The 19,678-nt window shown below is 46.4% G+C and overlaps 1 protein-coding gene across 2 annotated transcripts in view; it reads left to right on the plus strand.

The window, feature by feature from the left end:
• SLC25A37 (solute carrier family 25 member 37) overlaps window positions 1-4,195 on the plus strand; it is a 43,910-nt gene extending 39,715 nt beyond the window's left edge. For both annotated transcript variants that reach the window (XM_084768239.1, XM_084768240.1), the window contains one exon: window positions 576-4,195. In XM_084768239.1, coding sequence (XP_084624365.1) covers window positions 576-1,096 — 521 coding nt within the window. In that variant the 3' untranslated portion in view covers window positions 1,097-4,195. The remainder of the gene's footprint in view (window positions 1-575) is intronic.
• Window positions 4,196-19,678: the final 15,483 nt, after the last annotated feature.

Raw genomic sequence — 19,678 nt, forward strand, 5'->3', positions numbered from 1 at the left:
GGTTGTCCCAGGTGCACTGTGATATACATTAAAACCCGAGAAGGCAGATGACTTGTCGTTTTGAGACAGGCTCTCACTGTGTAGTCTTGGCTGGCCTGGATCTCCCCGTGTAGACCAGGCTTGGCCTTAAGCGTATAGAGATCCACCTGTCTGTGCCTCCTTAGTGCTGGAATTAATGCGTAGGTCACCGTTCCCAGCTCAGGGACACTGTAAATAGATGGAATAAGGAGGTATTTGGGGAAGAGTGTGTCGAAGGCTAGGGAGGACTTTGGGGATCAAGCCAGCTAATCTAGCCTGAAGCCACTGCCTGATTCTTTAGAAGCACCCGTTTTCTTGGCCCAGGGTCCTGGAGATAAAAATGAAAGAGAGTTAAGTGGGCTGCTTGGAGCTGGCCCTCCATGGCTTCTTGGCTGGGGGCTGTACGTGTGCTGTGTTGGCTCCTGTCAACGGTTGTGTGTGTTCTAACATGCTTGTTTCTCTTTATTGGCTGGCTTCCCATCCCACTCCCATCTGGGATGGGGGCCAAACCAACCACCTGCCTGCTGCTTGCCCATCCCCGCCCACCGGGACCACAGTGGTGAAACAACGCTTACAGATGTACAACTCACAACACCGGTCAGCCCTCAGCTGTATCCGGACGGTGTGGCGGACCGAGGGGTTGGGGGCCTTCTACAGGAGTTACACCACACAGCTGACCATGAACGTACCTTTCCAGTCCATCCACTTCATCACCTACGAGTTTCTGCAGGAGCAGGTCAACCCCCGCCGGGACTACAACCCGCAGTCTCACATCATCTCGGGAGGCCTGGCTGGTGCGCTGGCCGCGGCTGCCACCACCCCACTGGACGTCTGCAAGACCCTCCTCAACACACAGGAGAACATGGCGCTCTCCCTGGCCAATGTCAGCGGCCGGCTGTCAGGCATGGCCAATGCCTTCCGGACGGTGTACCAGCTCAATGGCCTTGCCGGTTACTTCAAAGGTATCCAGGCTCGAGTCATCTACCAGATGCCTTCCACCGCCATCTCCTGGTCCGTCTATGAGTTCTTCAAGTACTTCCTCACGAAGCGGCAGCTGGAGAATCGAGCTCCGTACTAAAGGAACGGGGGCAGTGGGAAGTGGTTCCAGCATCTTTTGTTCCTGCCTCACGCCCTTGTCCTCCTTGCACCCAGGCCCTGTCCTGCAGGGTGCTCACGCCAGGGGGCCCTTCAATTCCCTGGTGCCTTTGAAAGGGAGGACCGGCCTCCACTCATCAGTATGCTGTCTGTGGACACATCTGAGGTGGTGGTAGGTGGGGAAAACTTGGGGAGAGTGAGAAATTGCTTTTTTCTCCTCCCTTCCTTGAGAAAGGAATGTAGCCTTTCTGCCTCACTGTGGCCTTCTCCTCCCTCGATCTTTAGATCCCACTGCAGAGGGGAACAGTGACCCAGTGAAGAAAAAGTTTATGTACATAAAAGTACCATTACCCAGTCTCAAATAGGTGGATAATGTTTATCCTTTATTTTTCTACATAGAGATTTTTGAAATTGTGTGTGCTTGTGTATGTCCATAAATAGTATTAGAGTTGGGGCAATGGACCTGTTTTTTTTTTTTTTAAATAAGAGAGTAAAATTCTTCCATCGTGTGAAGTAAAACAAACAAACAAACAAAACAGGAGGAAAAAAGGCACCAAAGTAATAAATGGCTTTCTGTGGCCTGAAATTGTGTATAGCACCCCTCCCGTGGGAGTTTAGCTTGAATGTAAAATAATAAATACGAAGTCTATATTTTGAATTTCTCTTTTCATGGGGGGGAAAAGGTACGATGAAGTCAAGTCAAAATAATTAATCTATTACTTGGACTTTTTTTTTTTTCTTTTAAGTATAATCACCCTGTGTGCCTTTCTTTCTTTCCTAAAACTTCCAGGACCGGTAATAGTGGTCCTGGAGCATTTGGACACACCCATACAGTACTCGGCAGCCTGGTTGTCCGTACTGTGTGATAGTGACCCCAGTAGAATAAGAATGGCTGGCCTTAACCTTTCACGCGAGTGATGTGAGTGCGCGCCTCCCTGGTCAGCTCCTTAGCACTGGGAATAATGCCACCATTTGCCTAGCAAATCAGAGACAATCAGTCTTAGGACTGATTTCTGTAGTGACCTCATTCTCAGGCACTTCTCCTAACCCGATCTGTATGTGTTTTTATTAGTCCCCACTTTCCCTGCAGTCTGGAGACTTTGAAAGTCATTGCTAGAATATTTCTGGCACTCGTCTGCCCCCTGTCCTGTTCCAGCCCTTCCCGCGTCACAGCCTCTTTCTGCACTGAGGCTAGCCCTTCCTGAGGCTAGCCCTTCCTGAGGCTAGCCCTCTAGTCAGGGCTGAAGCCTGCTTGCCATCCTCTCTGCCTCTCCGCCAGAGCTGCTCCGTAGCCTCCTCTCATCCTGTGTCACTTGAGAACCTGTGTCTTCTCTGCTTCGTTTTCTGAAGTGGAGTCAGAAACTTTCTCTTGAGAGAAAACCCAAGCCTGTGTTTCTTTCTAGTCTGCTACTCTCCTGGAGATGACAGAACGGACTCAGTTTCCCTTTTCTGGCTTATCTGTGAATGAGGAGTGAGCACACTGTGTTTTTATTTCGGTGGTCCTGGTCTCATTAGGAAGCCACAGCTAGCATGCTCCCTGTCACAGGGGAGGCTTGATCCGTAAGTTCCTATGGATGGTTGCGCTGCCTGAGAGTAATTCAGCCTGTGCTTGGAGAATTTTCATCTTGGAACCATGAGCTACCCCTTGGACATGGGTTTTTGTTTTTTTGTTGTTGTTGGGGTTTTTTTTCTTTGTTTGTTTTTGTTTTTGTTTTTTTTGTCCAGCAGCTGTGGGAAGTTACATGATAGTCAGCTGGCTTCCTTTTTTTTGCCAGAGAGAGAGGGAGCCACCTCAAGTATTTACATGTGCTCCTTGAGGGCTTCCTGGTTGCTTGTAGACCTGCCATACCATGGGATAGCAGGTTTCTGGACTTAGTGGTGTCCTAGGCTGGCTGGTGCCCCATCACCACTGAAAATGTTTCTGCCCTCACCCTGCTAGTGTTGAGTTGCATTAAATTCTATAAGTGGAGAAGAAAATCAGACCATAGAGTCTAAAGTAAGATTTAAATAAAATTGTAAACATTAACGCCCTCTGGTACATTGGTGGCTAACCCTGCTGCACAAGCAGCGTTCTCTGTTGGATTTTCTTTACATTTATCTACTGCTGGAGTGTCCTCTTTGGTCAGGGCCAGTTAAGGTCCAGGGGTCCATTCCTGGCTCTCCCCCGATGATGGTTGGTGGATTTTCAGGAGGGGAGCTTTTTAATCCACCTGTCCCATCCAGTCACCATAAGGTTGAGCGAGTGATGTATCTGAAAAAGTTGTGAAGCATTGGGCAAAATTGTTGCTTCTGCGGGAGCACATTTCTCTCCTCTCACCCTTGGCTCCAAAGTCGGTACTGTCCTTGACACCCCGCCCCACCCCCACCCCCATGCACACTGTTGCCTGTGTGTTGATTGTGGTTTTTGGCATCGCAAAGTTCTAAGTAGGAAAACGCTTCCCTTGCCCCCATCGATCAGATTAATAGAGTCATAATTTATCTTGATCATCAGCATCTTTGGGGTGACATCCGAGGATGGACCATGCCACCTGGGTACAATGTTAACACTTTAGCTGTGTGTGTATGTGTGTGTGTGTGTGTGTGTTCAGGCCATGTGACAGTCAACCACTTAATAAATGAGTGTTAATTTATTATAGACTAAAGCATTGATCTTTTTAAAATGGGATAGTCTTAATTCATGACTATTTTTTAAAAATTGGATTAAATATAGCTACTTTTATGTGCACTTGTTGGTCCCTGCCCCCATCTCTCTCTGTCTTGACTCTTAAAACTATTGTCCTCTAATGTCACCCCAGGGCTGTATCTCCAACACAACTGCTACGCCGTTAAGGTTTTATTTAACTTTATTTATGGATAGTTGTGTCTGTAAACAACAAACGAGCCGCTGCCAGTCGCACAGTGTGTGGGATACGAGTGGCCCAATGTTACTTTCTGAATGTCTTAAAGTGCCTGTGGTCCAGATTGTTTTTGCCTTGTGACCTCTGAGTACGGGGAGCAGCAGTGTGTTCACGCGCATTTGTGTCTGTTGTGCTGCTACAGTTGTGACACTGGAGCTGGAGAAAATAAAGCATTGATCCTGAAAGCCTTGTGTGGTCTTTGTGGGGATACAGAAGGGACAGGAGAGACCTCACTGAAAAGGACAGCTAGGCTGGGAACTAGTGGAACTGGAAGCGTGTCACCACCTGGCCAGCAGAGGGCACTCATGTACACCACACTGGCTGGAGGCCTCCTGCTTGCTTTGAACTGAAGGATGGCTCTTTTCTGTTTTTTTTTTTTTTTCTCTGCACATACCTATGTGGAGAGTCAGTCAGGAACCTCTTAGATAGAAAGCCCCAGAGTTCACGCTCCCAAAATATCACAGCCAAAGCCAGAGAGAGAGAGAGAGAGAGAGAGAGAGAGAAAGAAAGAAAAAGAAGAAGAAGAAGAAGAAGAAGAAGAAGAAGAAGAAAGGAGAGGAGAGGAGAGGAAGAGGGAGGGAGGGAGGGAAGGAGGGAGGAAGGAAGAAGAACTTTCCTAAAAGGTGTAAGTGAGGAAGCCTGAAAGGAAAAGTGTTTGCTTTGAGAACTCTGGACTCCATCCACCAACTATCTGCCCAGTATGACTGCTGAGTCCCTACCAAAGGTACAAGGTTAGAATGGGATCCAGCCTTGGACGCAGGTGGGCAAAGGTGCTGGGCAGACAGTGTTGGGGGGCAGCTTTCTGCCTTGTCTCCTCTTACCCACTGCCTATCTGAGCTGCTGCATTTTGGTGTGGGGTGTGGGGCGGGTTCAGTGTCTTCTCATTCAACCCGTGCTTGCCTGCATCTGGCAGCAAATGTGCGGGAACTGGTGAACACAATTCATGCTGGAGCTGGGCGATGCAAGCATGAGACGTCCTGCCCTCATAGACCACACGGCCTAGTAGAACACGAAGATCACCAGCCCTGTTGGTGCAGGCCTGTAATCTCAGCTCCCTGGGAAGCGGGAGGTGACAAATTCAAGCCCAGCCTGGACTAAAGGGTGAGTTTAAAGCTACTCAAGGCCGGGTGTGGTAGTGCACACCTTTAATTCCAGCACTTGGGAGGCAGAGGCAGGTGGATCACTGTGAGTTCGAGGCCAGCCTGGTCTACAAAGTGAGTCTAGGACAGCCAAGGCTACACAGAGAGACCGTGTCTTGAAATACCAAAAAAAAGAAAGAAATAAAGACAAAGAAAAAGGCTACTCAATAATTTAGTGAGACTGTGTCTCAAAAAAAAAAAAAAAAAAGAAAAGAAAAAAGTTGGATGGGGTATGTGGGTGAGAGACGTGACTCAGTGATTTAAAGCACCTACTGTTCTTGCTGAAGACCTAGGTTCCATTCCCACCACCATAGGTGGCTTAAAGCCACCATGAACTGCAGCTTTAGGGAATCTGATGCCTCTGGTCTCCATGGATACCTGCACTCTCATGCACAAAGACATAACTGAAAATAATTTAAAAGTCTTTTTTTAGGGCTGGAGAGATGGAGGATGAGCACTACCTCCTCATCCGGAGGGCCTGAGCTCAATTCCCAGCAACCACATAATGGCTCACAACCATCTATAATGCAATCTGATGCCCTCTTCTGGTGTGTAGGTCTACATGCAGATAGAGCACTCATATACATGAAATAAATAAGTCTTTTAAAATAAATAGATAAATGTATTTAATGTTTAAAGGGATCCAGGGCTAATCTGAGTGGCAGAGTGCTTGCCTAGCATGTACAAGAGATCCTGGGTTCAGTTTCTAGCACCTTCTTGACACCCTATAGTCCCCTTTCCCCAAGATGGTGGTGGAGGTTGACGCTGCTCCGGCCTGCTCCCCGGGCCTCACAATGCACTTCTTCCCATGCAGGATGTTATGTTGCACTTGTAATCTGCTCCAGCGGAGCTATGTTCACCACAGAAACTAGCAGTTGCTACAGATCTGGGTTTCTGCTTCTCCGAGAGGGGACAGTGCACCAGGCTGGCCCATAGCACACGTTTGGTGTGTAGTAGCACCCATCTTGTAGAGAGGGATAAAGCTAGTTTTCACCTTGGGGTCCTGGCTAGTGCTGCCTCTCTTAACTCCTGGCCTTTCTCCTATTACTGGCCCTCTCCAGAATACCACAACTGCTGCCCTAAAGAGTCCTTAAAAGGAAGGTTTCGCTCTCCCTGCTCCCAGCCTCCCAGCCCCCCCAGCTAACATGTCCTGGCTTGACTCTTAGTGGGTTAACTATTCTATTGGGAAGACCTCGACGCTGATCCTTAAGGGGAGCCCTCAGTGGGATGGATGTCTTAGCGGAGAAGGTTGTACTGTCCACAAGACTCAGCTGCGTGTTTGTGCGCGTGCATGCATGTATGTGTGTGTGTGTCTAGGGCCCGTGGAGGAGGAGAGAATTCTTACCTAGTGAGTATCCAGTCTGGTCTATGCCTGAATGCGGGGAGTAGCCTTCGAGGGAGTGTGACTTGGGAGAAGAAAGCAAAGTCCTCACTGCTTGGTAGTTCTGTCTCCAGTAAGCTGTAATCAGCATTTAGCCTGCAGTTTTACATTTTAATTTTAAAACAATTTTGTGTAGGGGGGACAGGTATGTACACATGAGTTCAGGGTCCCCTGGAGTCCAGAAGGCAGCATTGGGTTCTCCTGAAGCTGAAGTCACAGGCAGTTGGGAGCCATCCACTGTGGGTACTGGGAACCAAACTGAGGTCCCCTGTAAGTGCAATGTGCCCTCTTACCCACAGGACCGGCTTTGTAGCCTCTTGGTTGTTTCCTCTTCCCCTCTCGTTTTTCTCTTCCTCCTCCTGCTTCTCCCCATCCTTGTGCTCTTCCTCACCCCCTTTTCCTCATTTTTTCACTGTGATAAAATACTTGGCTAAAGCACTTTTTTTTTTTGAGACAGGGTTTCTCTGCGTAGCCCTGGCTGTCCTGAACTCACCTTGTAGACCAGGCTGGTTTCGAACTCACAGCAAGCCACCTGCCTCTGCTTCCCGAGTGCTGGCATTTAAGGCATGCGCCACTGCGCCTAAAGCAACTCTTAATGAAGGATAGATTTATTTTGACTCACGGTTTAGGACGATGTGAAGAGCAAGAAGTAGCTGCTTGAACTCTTGATGCAACCCTACCCCCTTCTTCCGGGTAGGCTCCACCTCCCAAAGAATCTCCAGCCTCCCAAGAATGCCATAGCCCAAGAGCACGTGTTCAAACACTTGAGTTTGCAGGGGGACATCTCACATTCAAATCATAGTATTGCCTTTGCAAGAAGTTTGATTCTTAAGTAACAGCCTGGGGGGGGGGCGGGGCGGGGTTGGGGGGAGATGCTGAGGGTCTTCGGAGAAAGCATGGGACAGAAGTCACAGGTGAGTGGGGTTGTTTGTCCTCAGTAGTTTGATGACATAATGACATGTACTAGAAGGGTGGCTAAGAGGCGGGCAGAGACGCCTGGAACCGAATATCAGGTACTGAGTTGCTGAACAAAGTTCACAGACAGGAGGTTCGGGAGGTGGGGCTATGGGGCTCGCTGAGAAACACCGCGGAAGGGAAGGGGGAGCGTACTGAAAGGGCCAGCAGGTGGCAGCAGAGGGGCTGAGATCCTTCGGGTCATTTCTGTGTTCCGGTAACCGCACTTGAGGGCTCCTGCTTTCGCTTTCTTGGCTCCTATTTCTCGGCTCTCCCCCAGATCACGCGTGATTGGGACCAACTTCTCCGTTCTCCTCACAGGCTTCAGGTGCATCGTAACCACTCAGGATTGGATTTGAGGGAAACACATGTGACTGTGGGATCGATTCTGTCATATCGTATCCACGCCCCACATGAGTGGGGTGGGGAGAAAAAAAAGGGGCGTAGAGGAGAGATGAGGAAATAGGGCGGGGAAGAGAACCACAAGACACATTTGTTCAAAAACATCGTGATATCTAACAGAGTACGTTGACTAAAATAAATAATTTAGGTATATTTTATGTGTATGAGTTTTTGCATGTATGTATGTATGTATACCACTGTGTGCCTTGTACCCTAAGAAGTTATAGGAGAAAGTTGGGTTCCCTAAAAGTGGAATTATGTTTGTGAGCCACTGTGTGGGTGCTGGGAAAGAAATCTGGGTCTATTGCAAGAACAACTGCTCTTAACAGCTGAGCCATCTCTCCAGCTCCCAGATACTGATTTTAAAAATTGATCATAAGTGCTCATTTGACCAGAAGGGCTCATGAAAATGAAATCTACTAATACAACAGTTTAGAAAGTGCAAAAAATTTATCAGTACATTTTGCTGAATTTGTATAGCATTCTAAATCCTTTTTCCATCAAAGTGTTCTGAATTATTCCAACCTCATTGTTTCATAGAGCCAACTTGTTGGTTGATAGTTATTCCTTTGCCCCTGAGATACTGCACACTGAAATTGTATTGCTCCTGATTTTCACGGGAGCATGCGTGGTGTCATCTTTTTCACAGACGGGAGCATTGCCTCTGAGTTTTTGTCATGAGTAAATCCACACAGTTGGAAGTGGAAGTCGGGACTCATCCATAGATAAATGCAGGGAGTTTAGGGGGCTTTCAAATGTGTGTGCATTAAGAACTGTGGCTGCTGGGCGTGGTGGCCCACGCCTTTAATCCCAGCACTTGGGAGGCTGAGGCAGGTGGATTGCTGTCAGTTTGAGGCCAGCCTGGTCTACAAAGTGAGTCTAGGAGAGCCAAGGCTACACAGAGAAATACTGTCTTGAAAAACCAACAAAACTAAAGAAAAGCAAAAACAACAACAACAAAACAAAAAACATGACTGTAAAGGGATACATATTAGAGAGATATTTGAGGTTTTTAAAAAAAACTTTTTATTGATTCTTAGTTTCACATCACTCACCCCATCCCACTCATCTCCTGTCCCTCCCTTTGTGTCCGCTGTCTGACCTTGCATCCCTTCCAAATGAAAATTTAAACAAAACAAAACATAATAAACATCTTGTGGAAGCCGTAGTGTGTCACAGTGTGTCCCACAGTATAGCCTTTGGTCCACACATCTTTACTTGTAAATATTCATTGCAGTGGTCTGGTTCCAGGCCACTGGCTTCTGCTACACCATCAATACTGCATCCTCCGCCGGGCGTGGTGGCACACACCTTTAATCCCAGCACTCAGGAGGCAGAGGCAGATGGATCTCTGTGAGTTCAAGGCCAGCCTGGTCTACAAAGCAAGTCTAGGACAGCCAAAGCTACACAGAGAGACCCTGTCTCAAAAAACAAACAATAGTGGATCCTCACTGGGACCCCTCTCAGATATCCTCTTTGTTGCCCTGGGCCATGGAGATCCTGTAGTTTTGGATCTGCAGGACTGGCCCTTTCACATCCAGCAGTTCATAGATGAAGTAGATGTTGGAGTGGGCCAACTCAAAGCCCTGGGGTCTGGGCCTGGATAGTAGGTGAGTTGGTCAGACCCATACCACCAGGGCCAGCTCTCCAGCCCTACCCCAGCTGGCTTACCATGCAGCAGACAAGGAGCAGAACCAGCTCTGCTCTCATGCCGTGGGGGCCATGAGGTCACCCTCATCACCAGGGCTACCTCTACTGTGCTGCCCAGACAAGATACAGGGACCACTCTCTGGAGTGCTGCAGCTGGTGAGGGACAGGGCCTGCTCTCCTGATTCCCCAGTCAGGTCTCTCCACTGCCACAGGTAGTGGGGGGTGGGGGGAGGGGCATCTCCTCCACACCCACACCACCTCAGGGCAGATGAGTGGTACAGCTCGTATTGGAGGTTTCAGTCTGGTTATACACTGCTCTCACTGGGATGGTTAGTATATGTGCCTTATGGATTGCTATTTCATATTTGCCTCCCAACTCAATCCTAAATTTCTATGTCTGGCCACAAGGTGGTATCTAGTCTTCAACTAATGCTAAAATCAAGCACCTCATCTTTTGCAGCTCAACCTGGAAAACCCACTCAAATCCAACCCACTTCTTCTCTATATATACCCTGTTGTACCAGATTTTTCTTTCCTTTTTTTTTTTTCAGTTTTCTTTTTCAAGTGACAGAATTTCTAAAGAAAATTTGGTTAACACGTTTTTTTGTTGAGGAGACTTGTATTGGGTCAATCTTGTCTATGGTAAGATACACATACGTATTTGCAATGTTTTTTAGTTCATCCTTGGTTATTTGTCACAGCCTTTCTCTTACAGCCTAGAAGAGAAGCATCTGGTACTTTTTACAAGTGCCCATGACAAGCTGCACACTGATTACCTTGTGAGTGGGACTTTCCAGAGGAGACCTCTCAGAAGTTGATGGTCCAGCTGGGTATACACAAGATATACACATGAGATGACCATAGAATGTAGCACACAAGCCGGGCAGGGGTAGCGCACACCTTTAATCCCAGCACTCGGGAGGCAGAGGCAGGCAGATCGCTGTGAGTTCGAGGCCAGCCTGGTCTACAAAGCGAGCCCAGGACCGTCAAGGCTACACAGAGAAACCCTGTCTCCAAAAAACAAACAAACGAACAAAAAAAAACAAAAACAAACAAAAACAAACAAACAAAAAACCAAAAAAAAAAAAAAAAAAAGAAAAAAGAAAAAAGAAAGAAAGAAGAAAAAAGAAAGCACACAAGTCCAGTTGTCTGTTCTAGACTTGTGTTCGGCGTAAGGTCTCTAGATCTATGGGGGAATTAAAATTTTTTTTAGATCTACTTGTTTTATGTGTATGCGTATTTTGCCTGCATGTATGTACATACGAGCAGAGATCAGGAAAGAGTATCAAATCCTCTGGACTGGAGCTACAGATGCTTGTAAGCCATCATGTGTGTGTTGGCAACCGAACCCAGGTCGGCTATTCCCCCCAGTCCCTCCCTCCACCCCTTGCCCCATGAGGGATTAAGATTCTTAAGAGCATTCCTTGTTTTTAATAGCTGAATAGTATTCCATAGTGTAAATGTACCACAGTTTCTTTATCCATTCTTCTACTGAGGGACACTTAGGCTGTTTCCATGTTCTGGCTATTATGAATAAGGCTGCTATGAACATGGTTGAGCATATGTCCCTGTTGTGTGGTGGAGAATTTTCTGGGTATATTTCAAGGAGTGGAATAGCTGGGTCTTGAGGAAGCCCTATTCCCATTTTTTCTGAGAAAGCGCCAGATAGATTTCCAAAGTGGTTGTACCAGTTTGCATTCCCACCAGCAATCAAGGAGTGTTCCTCTTTCTCCACATCCTCACCAGCATGTGGTGTCACTTGAATTTTTGATTTTAGCCATTCTGATGGGTGTAAGATGGAATCTCAGTGTCAGTTTGATTTGCATTTCTCTGATGACTAATGACACTGAGTATTTCTTTAAGTGTTTCTCAGCCATTTGATATTCCTTAAAATGATCATAATGAGTGAGTTCATCCAGAATCAGAAAGAGTCAAATAGTATATACTCACTTATATCTAGACAGTAGCCCAAGGGGCATGTCCCATGAAAGTCTTCACTTACCAGGAAAGTGGGTCAGAGGGGAGGACATCCTATTGGGACTTTAGGTGAGAGAAGTATGGGAGAATGGGGAAATAGAAGGACCCAGAGGGTCCTACAAACCTATAAGAAGAACATTATGATGAGGAGATCTGGGCCCAGGGGTCCTGCTCAAACTATGACATCAGCCAAGGACAATACAGGAAGTAAACATCAAACTCCTACCCAGATCTAACCAATGGACAGGACAGTCTCCACCGTTGAGTGGAGAGTGGGGACTGACTTTCACATGAACTTGGGTGCCCCATATTTGATCACGTCCCCTTGATGAGGAGGCCTGGTGGCACTCAGAGGAAGGATAGTAGGCTACCAAGATGAGACGATACCCTATGAGCATATACAGGGGGAGGAGGTCCCCTTCAGTCACAGTCATAGGGGAGGGGAGTAGGGGGAAAGCGGGAGGGAAGGAGGAATGGGAGGATACAAGGGATGGGCTAACAATTGAGATGTAATATGAATAAATTAATAAAATATTAAAAAAAAAGATTCTTAAGAGCTGCCTGGTGCTTGACATGGTAATGTTACCACACGGAGCTAGAGCCTAAAGTAAGTGAACTGCATGGCTGAGAAAGGTTTCACAGTGGAGGTGGACTGGGTGTTGCTGCTGGTTTAAAATAGTGGCTGTGCCTCAGTTTCTCTAATGCTGGCATTACAGGCAAGTGTCACCACCATGTCCAGCTCTGATCTGGATGTTCTTGGAAAGGAAATTTTGGGTGAGAAATTATAGACCAGGGAGAACAAACAGCTTCTAAATGTGACGAGGAGAGCTATGAGTGGCAGAACGTTATGTAACCATTGAGACAGGCTGATCTTTTTCGTGTACACATGTGTGTGTGTGTGTGTATTGTCACAGGTGTATGTGCGTGTGGACATAGGGAAGCCAGAGGACAGCCTCTGGGGGTAGTCTGTGGATGTCGTGGTGGCTAGTCTTGCTTGTCAATGTGACACACCTGGGGTCAGGGGCCCTCAGCTGAGAAGCCGCCTCTGTCAGATTGGCCTGTAGGCTTGTCTGTGGGACTTTTTTTTTTTCTTATTCTTGGCTGCTAACTAATGGAGGAGGGCCCAACGTGCTGTGGGCAGTGCCATCTGGGCAAGTGGTCCTGGGTACATAGAAAGCAGGTGAGCTGAAGCAGGCGGCAAGCCTGTAAACAGCGTTCCTCCCTGGGTCTGCTTTAACCTTTACGTTCCTTGTCTTGAGATCCTGTCTTGCCTTCCCTTGATGAGGGACTGTAGCCTGTCACAATAAACCGTTTCCTCCCCAGATCGCTTTTGGTCATAGTGCTTATTACAGCAACTGAACGCAAACTAGAAGAGTTGATGTCCATCTTGTTTTTGAGAAAAGGTCTTTCATTGGCCTCAGAGTCACCAAGTAAACTAGGCTGGCAGACCACTGAGCCCTTGAGTGTAGAAGTGTCACATCTTACCTGTTTCTTTTCTTTCTTTCTTTGTTTTTTTTTAATTTTTTTTATTTTTTTATTTTTATGGTTCTGGGGCTTGAACTTGTGCACATGTGGCAAGTACTTTCCTAGGTAAGCCATCTCCTCAGCCCCACCGCCACCCCAAATGTCAGGAGGCACAGCTCTGATCTGTCTGCTGTTAACTGCAGGAATTGTGAGGTGTTAGCTCTGGGCTTTGTAGCCAGGAGGCTTGGGTCTGAATGGCCGCTTTCTGGTATAAGAGGCTTTGGGCGAGCCCTCACGAATTTCTGTGCTTTATTTTTTCCCTCTGTGCTACCGCAAGGGGCAATTGTTCCCAGCTCAAAAGCTTGTATCACTAAGGAAGATGAACAATACAAGTGCAAGAGATCAGCCACAGGCATTAGAACTCTGGCTTCTGTTTGATTCAAAGGTGTGGGCACCATTGGCTGAAGCACACTGAGCTGACTGGGCCTTGGAAAGGGTCCATTTCTGGGTTCCTGTGCACAAGGCTGTTGCTTGCCTTGTGCACTAGAGGTTTAGCACTTAGGAATAACAGATTTACAGAGGAGAATAGGAATGAATGAAAAACCAAAAAAAGAATATAGCTGGGTTTCAGACTGTGAAAACAAACAAAAAGCCAAACTCATGACCATTTCATGTTAATGCATACGAAACATTTTATCAATTTGATAACTGCTTCTAGTTATCAGGCAGACACACAGAAATTGTATTGCATGGGGACGAATGGGTAAATTTTAAAATGTTGTTCTGCTGTGAGATGAAGACTCCAACATAGGGCACCCACAGGCCTATGAAGTTGATAAAACAGCTTTCTGAACTTATGGCTGGCAAAGCTCATTAGATTGTTTCAGTCTCCCTGAGCTAGCCTTTTTCTTGGACCAGTGGAAAAATAAGTAGTGTACGGTGAGCACTGGGCTGTTCATGCTGCAGTCACACGTTTATAAGCAAAAGAAACATATTTGCACCAGTCTGTGGCTAGGGGGTTTCAAGGTGACCAGGGGGTCCAGCAGAGTCACATCTGCTAAAGGCTCACAGAAATGCATCTCTCTCTCTCTCCCTCTCTCTCTCTCTCTCTCTCTCTCTCTCTCTCTCTCTCTCTCTCCTCATCTACACATGAAAGGAAAATGAGTCTCTCTCAGCTCTTTTCTGTAAATGCAGTAATCTTATTCATGAAGGCTCCACCCTCCTTACCTCATCATCTTCTGTATTTGTTTTGGTTGTCAATGTTACTGGTGAAGTTCCTCTCTGGGTCCATCTGTGGGGGTGCTTCCAGAGAGAGATGTGACATATGGGGTAATGACTGGGGGTGATGAGAGAGGTCTACTCTAACTGCGGAGAACACTGTCCAATATACAAGAGGTCCAAAAGGAGACCTCTGGAAGAAAAGATTCCCAGTGCATGTGTGGACTGTACCCCTTCTGAGAACCAGGTGACCCCTTCACTAGGGAGCTGGAGACATGGCTCCGTGGTTAAGAGCACTTGCTGCTCTTACGGAGGACAGGGGTTCAGTTCCCAGCATGCACTTGGTGGCTCCAACATCAGGAGCTCAAATGCTCTCCTCTGGCCTCCTCAGGCACTGCACATCCATACGTGCAGGCAAAGCACTCAAACACATAAAATAAAAACAAATAAAGCTAAAATGTTAATTAAAAGTTCAGTAGCCACTGACCCTACCCTAGAAAGAAAAAGGAAGAAAGAAAATAAACCTTGGTAGTGTCCATTCCTATATGTCCGAACAATCTAGTGATTTCTTTTTAATATATATGTATTCTTTAAGTGTATTATTCCACAATGGATTTATGGTCCCATTTTCTCTTTTAGGGAAGCTATGTTCTGTGGGTAGGGTCCTGATGAATCTGTGAGGCCTCCTGGGTAGAAAGTAGCGGTAAGAGGAACAGAAAGGAGAGAGGCTCCTGCCAGACCAAGGCTCCTAGAAATGGTTCTAACATCCACCTGAATGTCCACTCACCCCCAAAATGCTTTGTGCTAAGGTGGACTTGGTAGCAGGAAGGCTTGGCAAGCATGTGAGCGCGTGCTTGTTTGTGGTTCAGGAGGGGCCTAGGTTGTTCCTTTACAAAAAGAGACCTCAAGTTGTAGAGGGAACCACCCGGGGCTTACTTTTCGAGGCACTCCCTGCCCATTTATTATGCTCTGTGATTTGTAACAATGAGATTTGCGCCCACTGTTTTTTCAGGAAGTTCCTGAGCAAAGTGAGGAACACCCTCCTAGGAGGGGGCCGAGGCAGAGGTGTCTTCTAGTGTTTGAAGAACCACTGAACCTGAAACATAGCTTGGGGGAAAGCGAGGCCTGAGGAGATGTGCCCAGGATGTACAGGCTGGCCAGGTGAGGCACCTGAGCTAACTTCCGGCCTGAAAGAAGCCAAGAACAGGAGTGGAGGGTTTACCTGGTGCATTGAACAGGTGTCATCTCTGACATACATCGCTGAGCACGGTGGTACTGAGACAAAGGGGACTTCCTCCTTCTCGCGGACCTCATGTTTGCACCTCACATCTGGGCAGTCCACAAGCTGGCAGGCTGGTAGGAAGGGTGTGGCTGTGGTCTGGCTCCCTGGGGCTCAGGCACAGTGACCATAAGCTGTGAACACAGCCGTAAAAATGACAAGGCACTTAGATATTGTGTGTATTGTTTATTGTTTGAAGAGATGAACACATGAAGTAAAAAGTTTAATATACATTAAAATTTTATACTTGCATAAGAATAAGTCACTGTTTTGGTCTTAGCTCTGATTTTGAAAATTAGGTTGAGGGTTGTCTAACTACCATAATATCCAAGGCACAAAACTGCTGCCACTTCTCAAAATTCACTTGTGATGCCTTGGCACTGCAGGTTACTCCTTCTGCCCTTAACCCTTGTCAAACTGTCCTCAATCTCTACAGACTTGCCTTTTCCAGATTGCCTTAGCCAATATGCCAGTTTATTAATCCATTTGCTAATAAAAGTTTATTTATATTGCTCCACTCTTGGGGTGATTATGAATAAAATGGATCTAATAATGTACAAGTAAAATTTTTGTCAATGTAAATATTTTTCCCCCTATTTATCTTTATGTGTATTTCTGTGTTCTTGCCTGTCGGTATGTGCTCCATGTGCACGTAGTACCTGTGGGGGCCAGAAGAGGGCGCCGAGTCCCTAGAACTGAAGTTACAGGGGGTTGTGAGCCACCTCCATATGGGTTCTGGTCCTCTCCAAGAGCAGCAAGTGCTCTCAACTGCTAAGCAATCTCTCCAGCCCCAGGTTTTCTTTAAAAAAAAAAAATCACTATATGTATCCACTGTACATGGCCATGTTACATAACATCTTCATACAAGTACATATTGTATGAAACATGTTCCCTCCACCCTCCTTCTGATTTGCACTAGGTCCCTTTGTCCCCTTAGACAGTTCAGCTTCCACTTTAATGTCATACATCCTCATATGTATCATATATATATGTATATATATACACACACATATATATATTTGTGTATGGATATAAAATCAAGAAACTACAGCTAAGAGAAAACATATTTGTCTTTCTAAGACTTGCTTAATTCACTTAACATGATTACATCCAGTTGCATCCATTTTCTTGCTTGGAGCCATCTCTCTGTCACCTAGACGTCTACCCTTTGACTCTAAGTTCCATCACACCCTCTCAAAACCACTGCAGTTGCTTCTTACACTATCCCATCTGCCCTCTTGACTTAACTGAAGCCAAGTTTTGATCCTAGGAACACTTACTTTCCCCAAGTCCTCCCAAGAAGAGATTTCATTTAGCTGTGGCTTCTCGCTACACCACTCTCTTCCACGGAGGCATAAACCATCAGAGGGAAGGCATGCGTGCGTGCATGCGTGCATGTGTGTGTGTGTGTGCATGCGTGCATGTGTGCGTTCTTTTCCTTCTATCAATTTTTTCAAGTTGGCATACAGAGTGATTAGCTCTATGATGGTATATATTCATCTTTATATCCATACGTATACATACATAAATACATACACACACACACACACACACACACACACACACACACACACACACACACCTGTGCCTTTGTTCTTATTCATCTTCCTCCCCCACTGCCGTTTCCTATATCCCATACCTCCAATTTTTTGGTCCTCTTCCTTTCCTCAACTGGACCCCCTTCTGTTTTCATGTCTTATGAATTCCAACACCTTTCACCCCTTTCCCTCAAGGTTCCCACCTCAGGGATCATGTGGGGGGGGGCGGGAGAAAACGCTGAGATAAACTAATGGAATTGAGGGCAATGTACTCACATGGAATATATGTGAGTAACCCTAGCAAAAAACAAAACAAAACAAAACAAAAAAAACTCCTAGTAATGGGGCGGGGTCATCCTCTGAAACCAGGCAAGGCATCAAGTGGAGGGACTGAGACACCAACCCAGCCACAAAACCTTCCTTGACCCTACAGTTTGTCCTGGCTGCAGAGTGTGCTGCGGCTGCAGCCTAACAGAATCGTCATCAAAGAGACCAGAGAGACTTCATGGACCAACTGATGGGAGCAGATGCAGAGTCCCACAGCCACACATTAGGCAGAGCTCTGGGGGTTCTGCTGAGGAGTTGGGGGGGGAGAAGGAACGGGGGATCCAGATGGGTCAGAGACACCAGGAGAACAGGCCCACAGTGTCAACTGAGGGGGACTCATGGAGGCTCTCAGAGTTCAGGGAGGCTTGGAGGGGTCTGACCTAGATCCTCTGCTGAATAGCTTGGTGTTCTTGTGCGAATCCTAAGAGTGGGAGTGGGAGCAGTGTGGGGGTGGAGCTGCCTCTTACTCTTTTTCCTATTTGTGGGACCGTTTTCCTCCTATTGGGGTTGCCTAGTCCAGCCTTGATGTGATGGATGTGCCTGGTCTTATTATAGCTTGTTATGCCGCATTGAAGTCCCTGGGAAGCCTGGTCTTTTCTGAGTGCAGGTGGAGATGGGGGTGGAGGGGTGGTAGATCTGGGGGAGAGGGGAGGTGGGGGAGAGGCTGGGAGAGGGAAAACTGCAGTTGGGATGCAATATATATAGGAAAGAAGATTTTAAAGAAGTGTGTTTTCCTTCTGACTTTGTCTTATTTTGTTTAACATAATAGTCACTATGAGATGGCTCAGTGGTTAAGAGCACTGACTGCTCTTCCGGAAGTCCTGAGTTCAATTCCCAGCAACCACAAGGTGCCTCCCAACCATCTATAACGTGATCTGATGCCCTCTTCTGGCCTGCAGATGTATATGCAGGAAGAGCACTGTATACATAATAAACAAACAAACAAATAAGTCTTTTAAAAAAACTAACTCTATCCACTTTCATACACATATAATTTTACTTTTATTTACACTTGAAAAACAATGATATGTGCATACCACATTTTCTCTTCACTTATTTATTTAATCATTTTAAGGCTTGGCCCCAGCCCCCTCCCTCCCCTTCTCCCAGTCCCACTCTTATACTCCATTGCCCCTCTCCTCTTTCTCAGAGCAGAGGAGGTCCCCATGGGTACCAACCTACCCTGGCACCTCAGGTTGCAGCAGGACTAAGCTTGGCTTCTCCCACTGAGGCCTGACAAGGCAGCCCAGCTAGGGGGAAGGGATCCAAAGGCAGAGAGCAGAGTCAGAGACAGCCCCTACTCCCATTGTTAGGGGACCCACATGATGACCGAGCTGCACATCGGCTGCATATGTGCAGGGGGCCTAGGACCAGTCCATGCTTGCTCTTTAGTTGGTACATACTACATTTTCTCTATCCACACATCTGTTAATGGGCATAGTTGGTTCCAGTTCTTAGTCAATATGACCGGTGTGACAGTAGCTTGGCTGTGTGGCATTGTTGACTTAGAATCCTTCAGCTTATACAGCAGAAGTCTTGTGGCTGAGTCATATGGTCGTTCTATGTTCAGTGTTGTGAGGAACTGTCACATAGATGTTCACAGTGGCTCTAACAGTTTACATTACTAGCGGGGCGTGGTGGCGCACACCTTTCATCCCAGCACTCGGGAGGCAGAGGCAGGTGGATTGCTGTGAGTTCAAGGCCAGCCTGGTCTACAAAGCGAGTCCAGAATAGCCAAGGCTACACAGAGAAACCCTGTCTCGGAAAAAAAAAAAGTTTACATTACCGCCAGCAACAATTATTCTTTTTATTTATCCTCACCAGTATCTGTTTCGGTGTTGTTTTTTTTTTTTTCTTTCTCTTGGTGATAGCCATTCTGACTCAGTAAGAGGAATTCTGAAGCATTTGCACATGTATGAAGATGTCATAATGAACCATTGATTATGTATAGTCAATATATGTTAATGAGAAACTGTTCTTAGGCATGTCTCTCTGATGTTTAAAGATGTTGGGCATGTTTTCAAATAAATATTTATTGGAAATTTGTTCCTTTGAGAATTCACTATTCAGTTCATTAGCCCATTGATTGATTATTGGTGTGATTTTTTTTATTTGTTTAATTTTTGCAGGTCTTTATACAGAGATGGAACAATTTCTCATTCCATCTGAACTTAGCAAAGATTGATTCTCTAATCTGTAGGGAGTCTTTTCACTTTAGTAATTAGCTCCCTTACTATGTAGAAGCTTTTTAATTTCAATCAGTACCATTTATTGATTCATTCCTATGCCATTGGTGTCCTTTTTAGACACTCCATAGCAATGTGCACATTTTGAAGTGT

This window comes from Acomys minous (assembly GCF_964271855.1).
Source record: "Acomys minous genome assembly, chromosome: 18".
Taxonomy (NCBI): Eukaryota; Metazoa; Chordata; class Mammalia; order Rodentia; family Muridae; genus Acomys; species Acomys minous.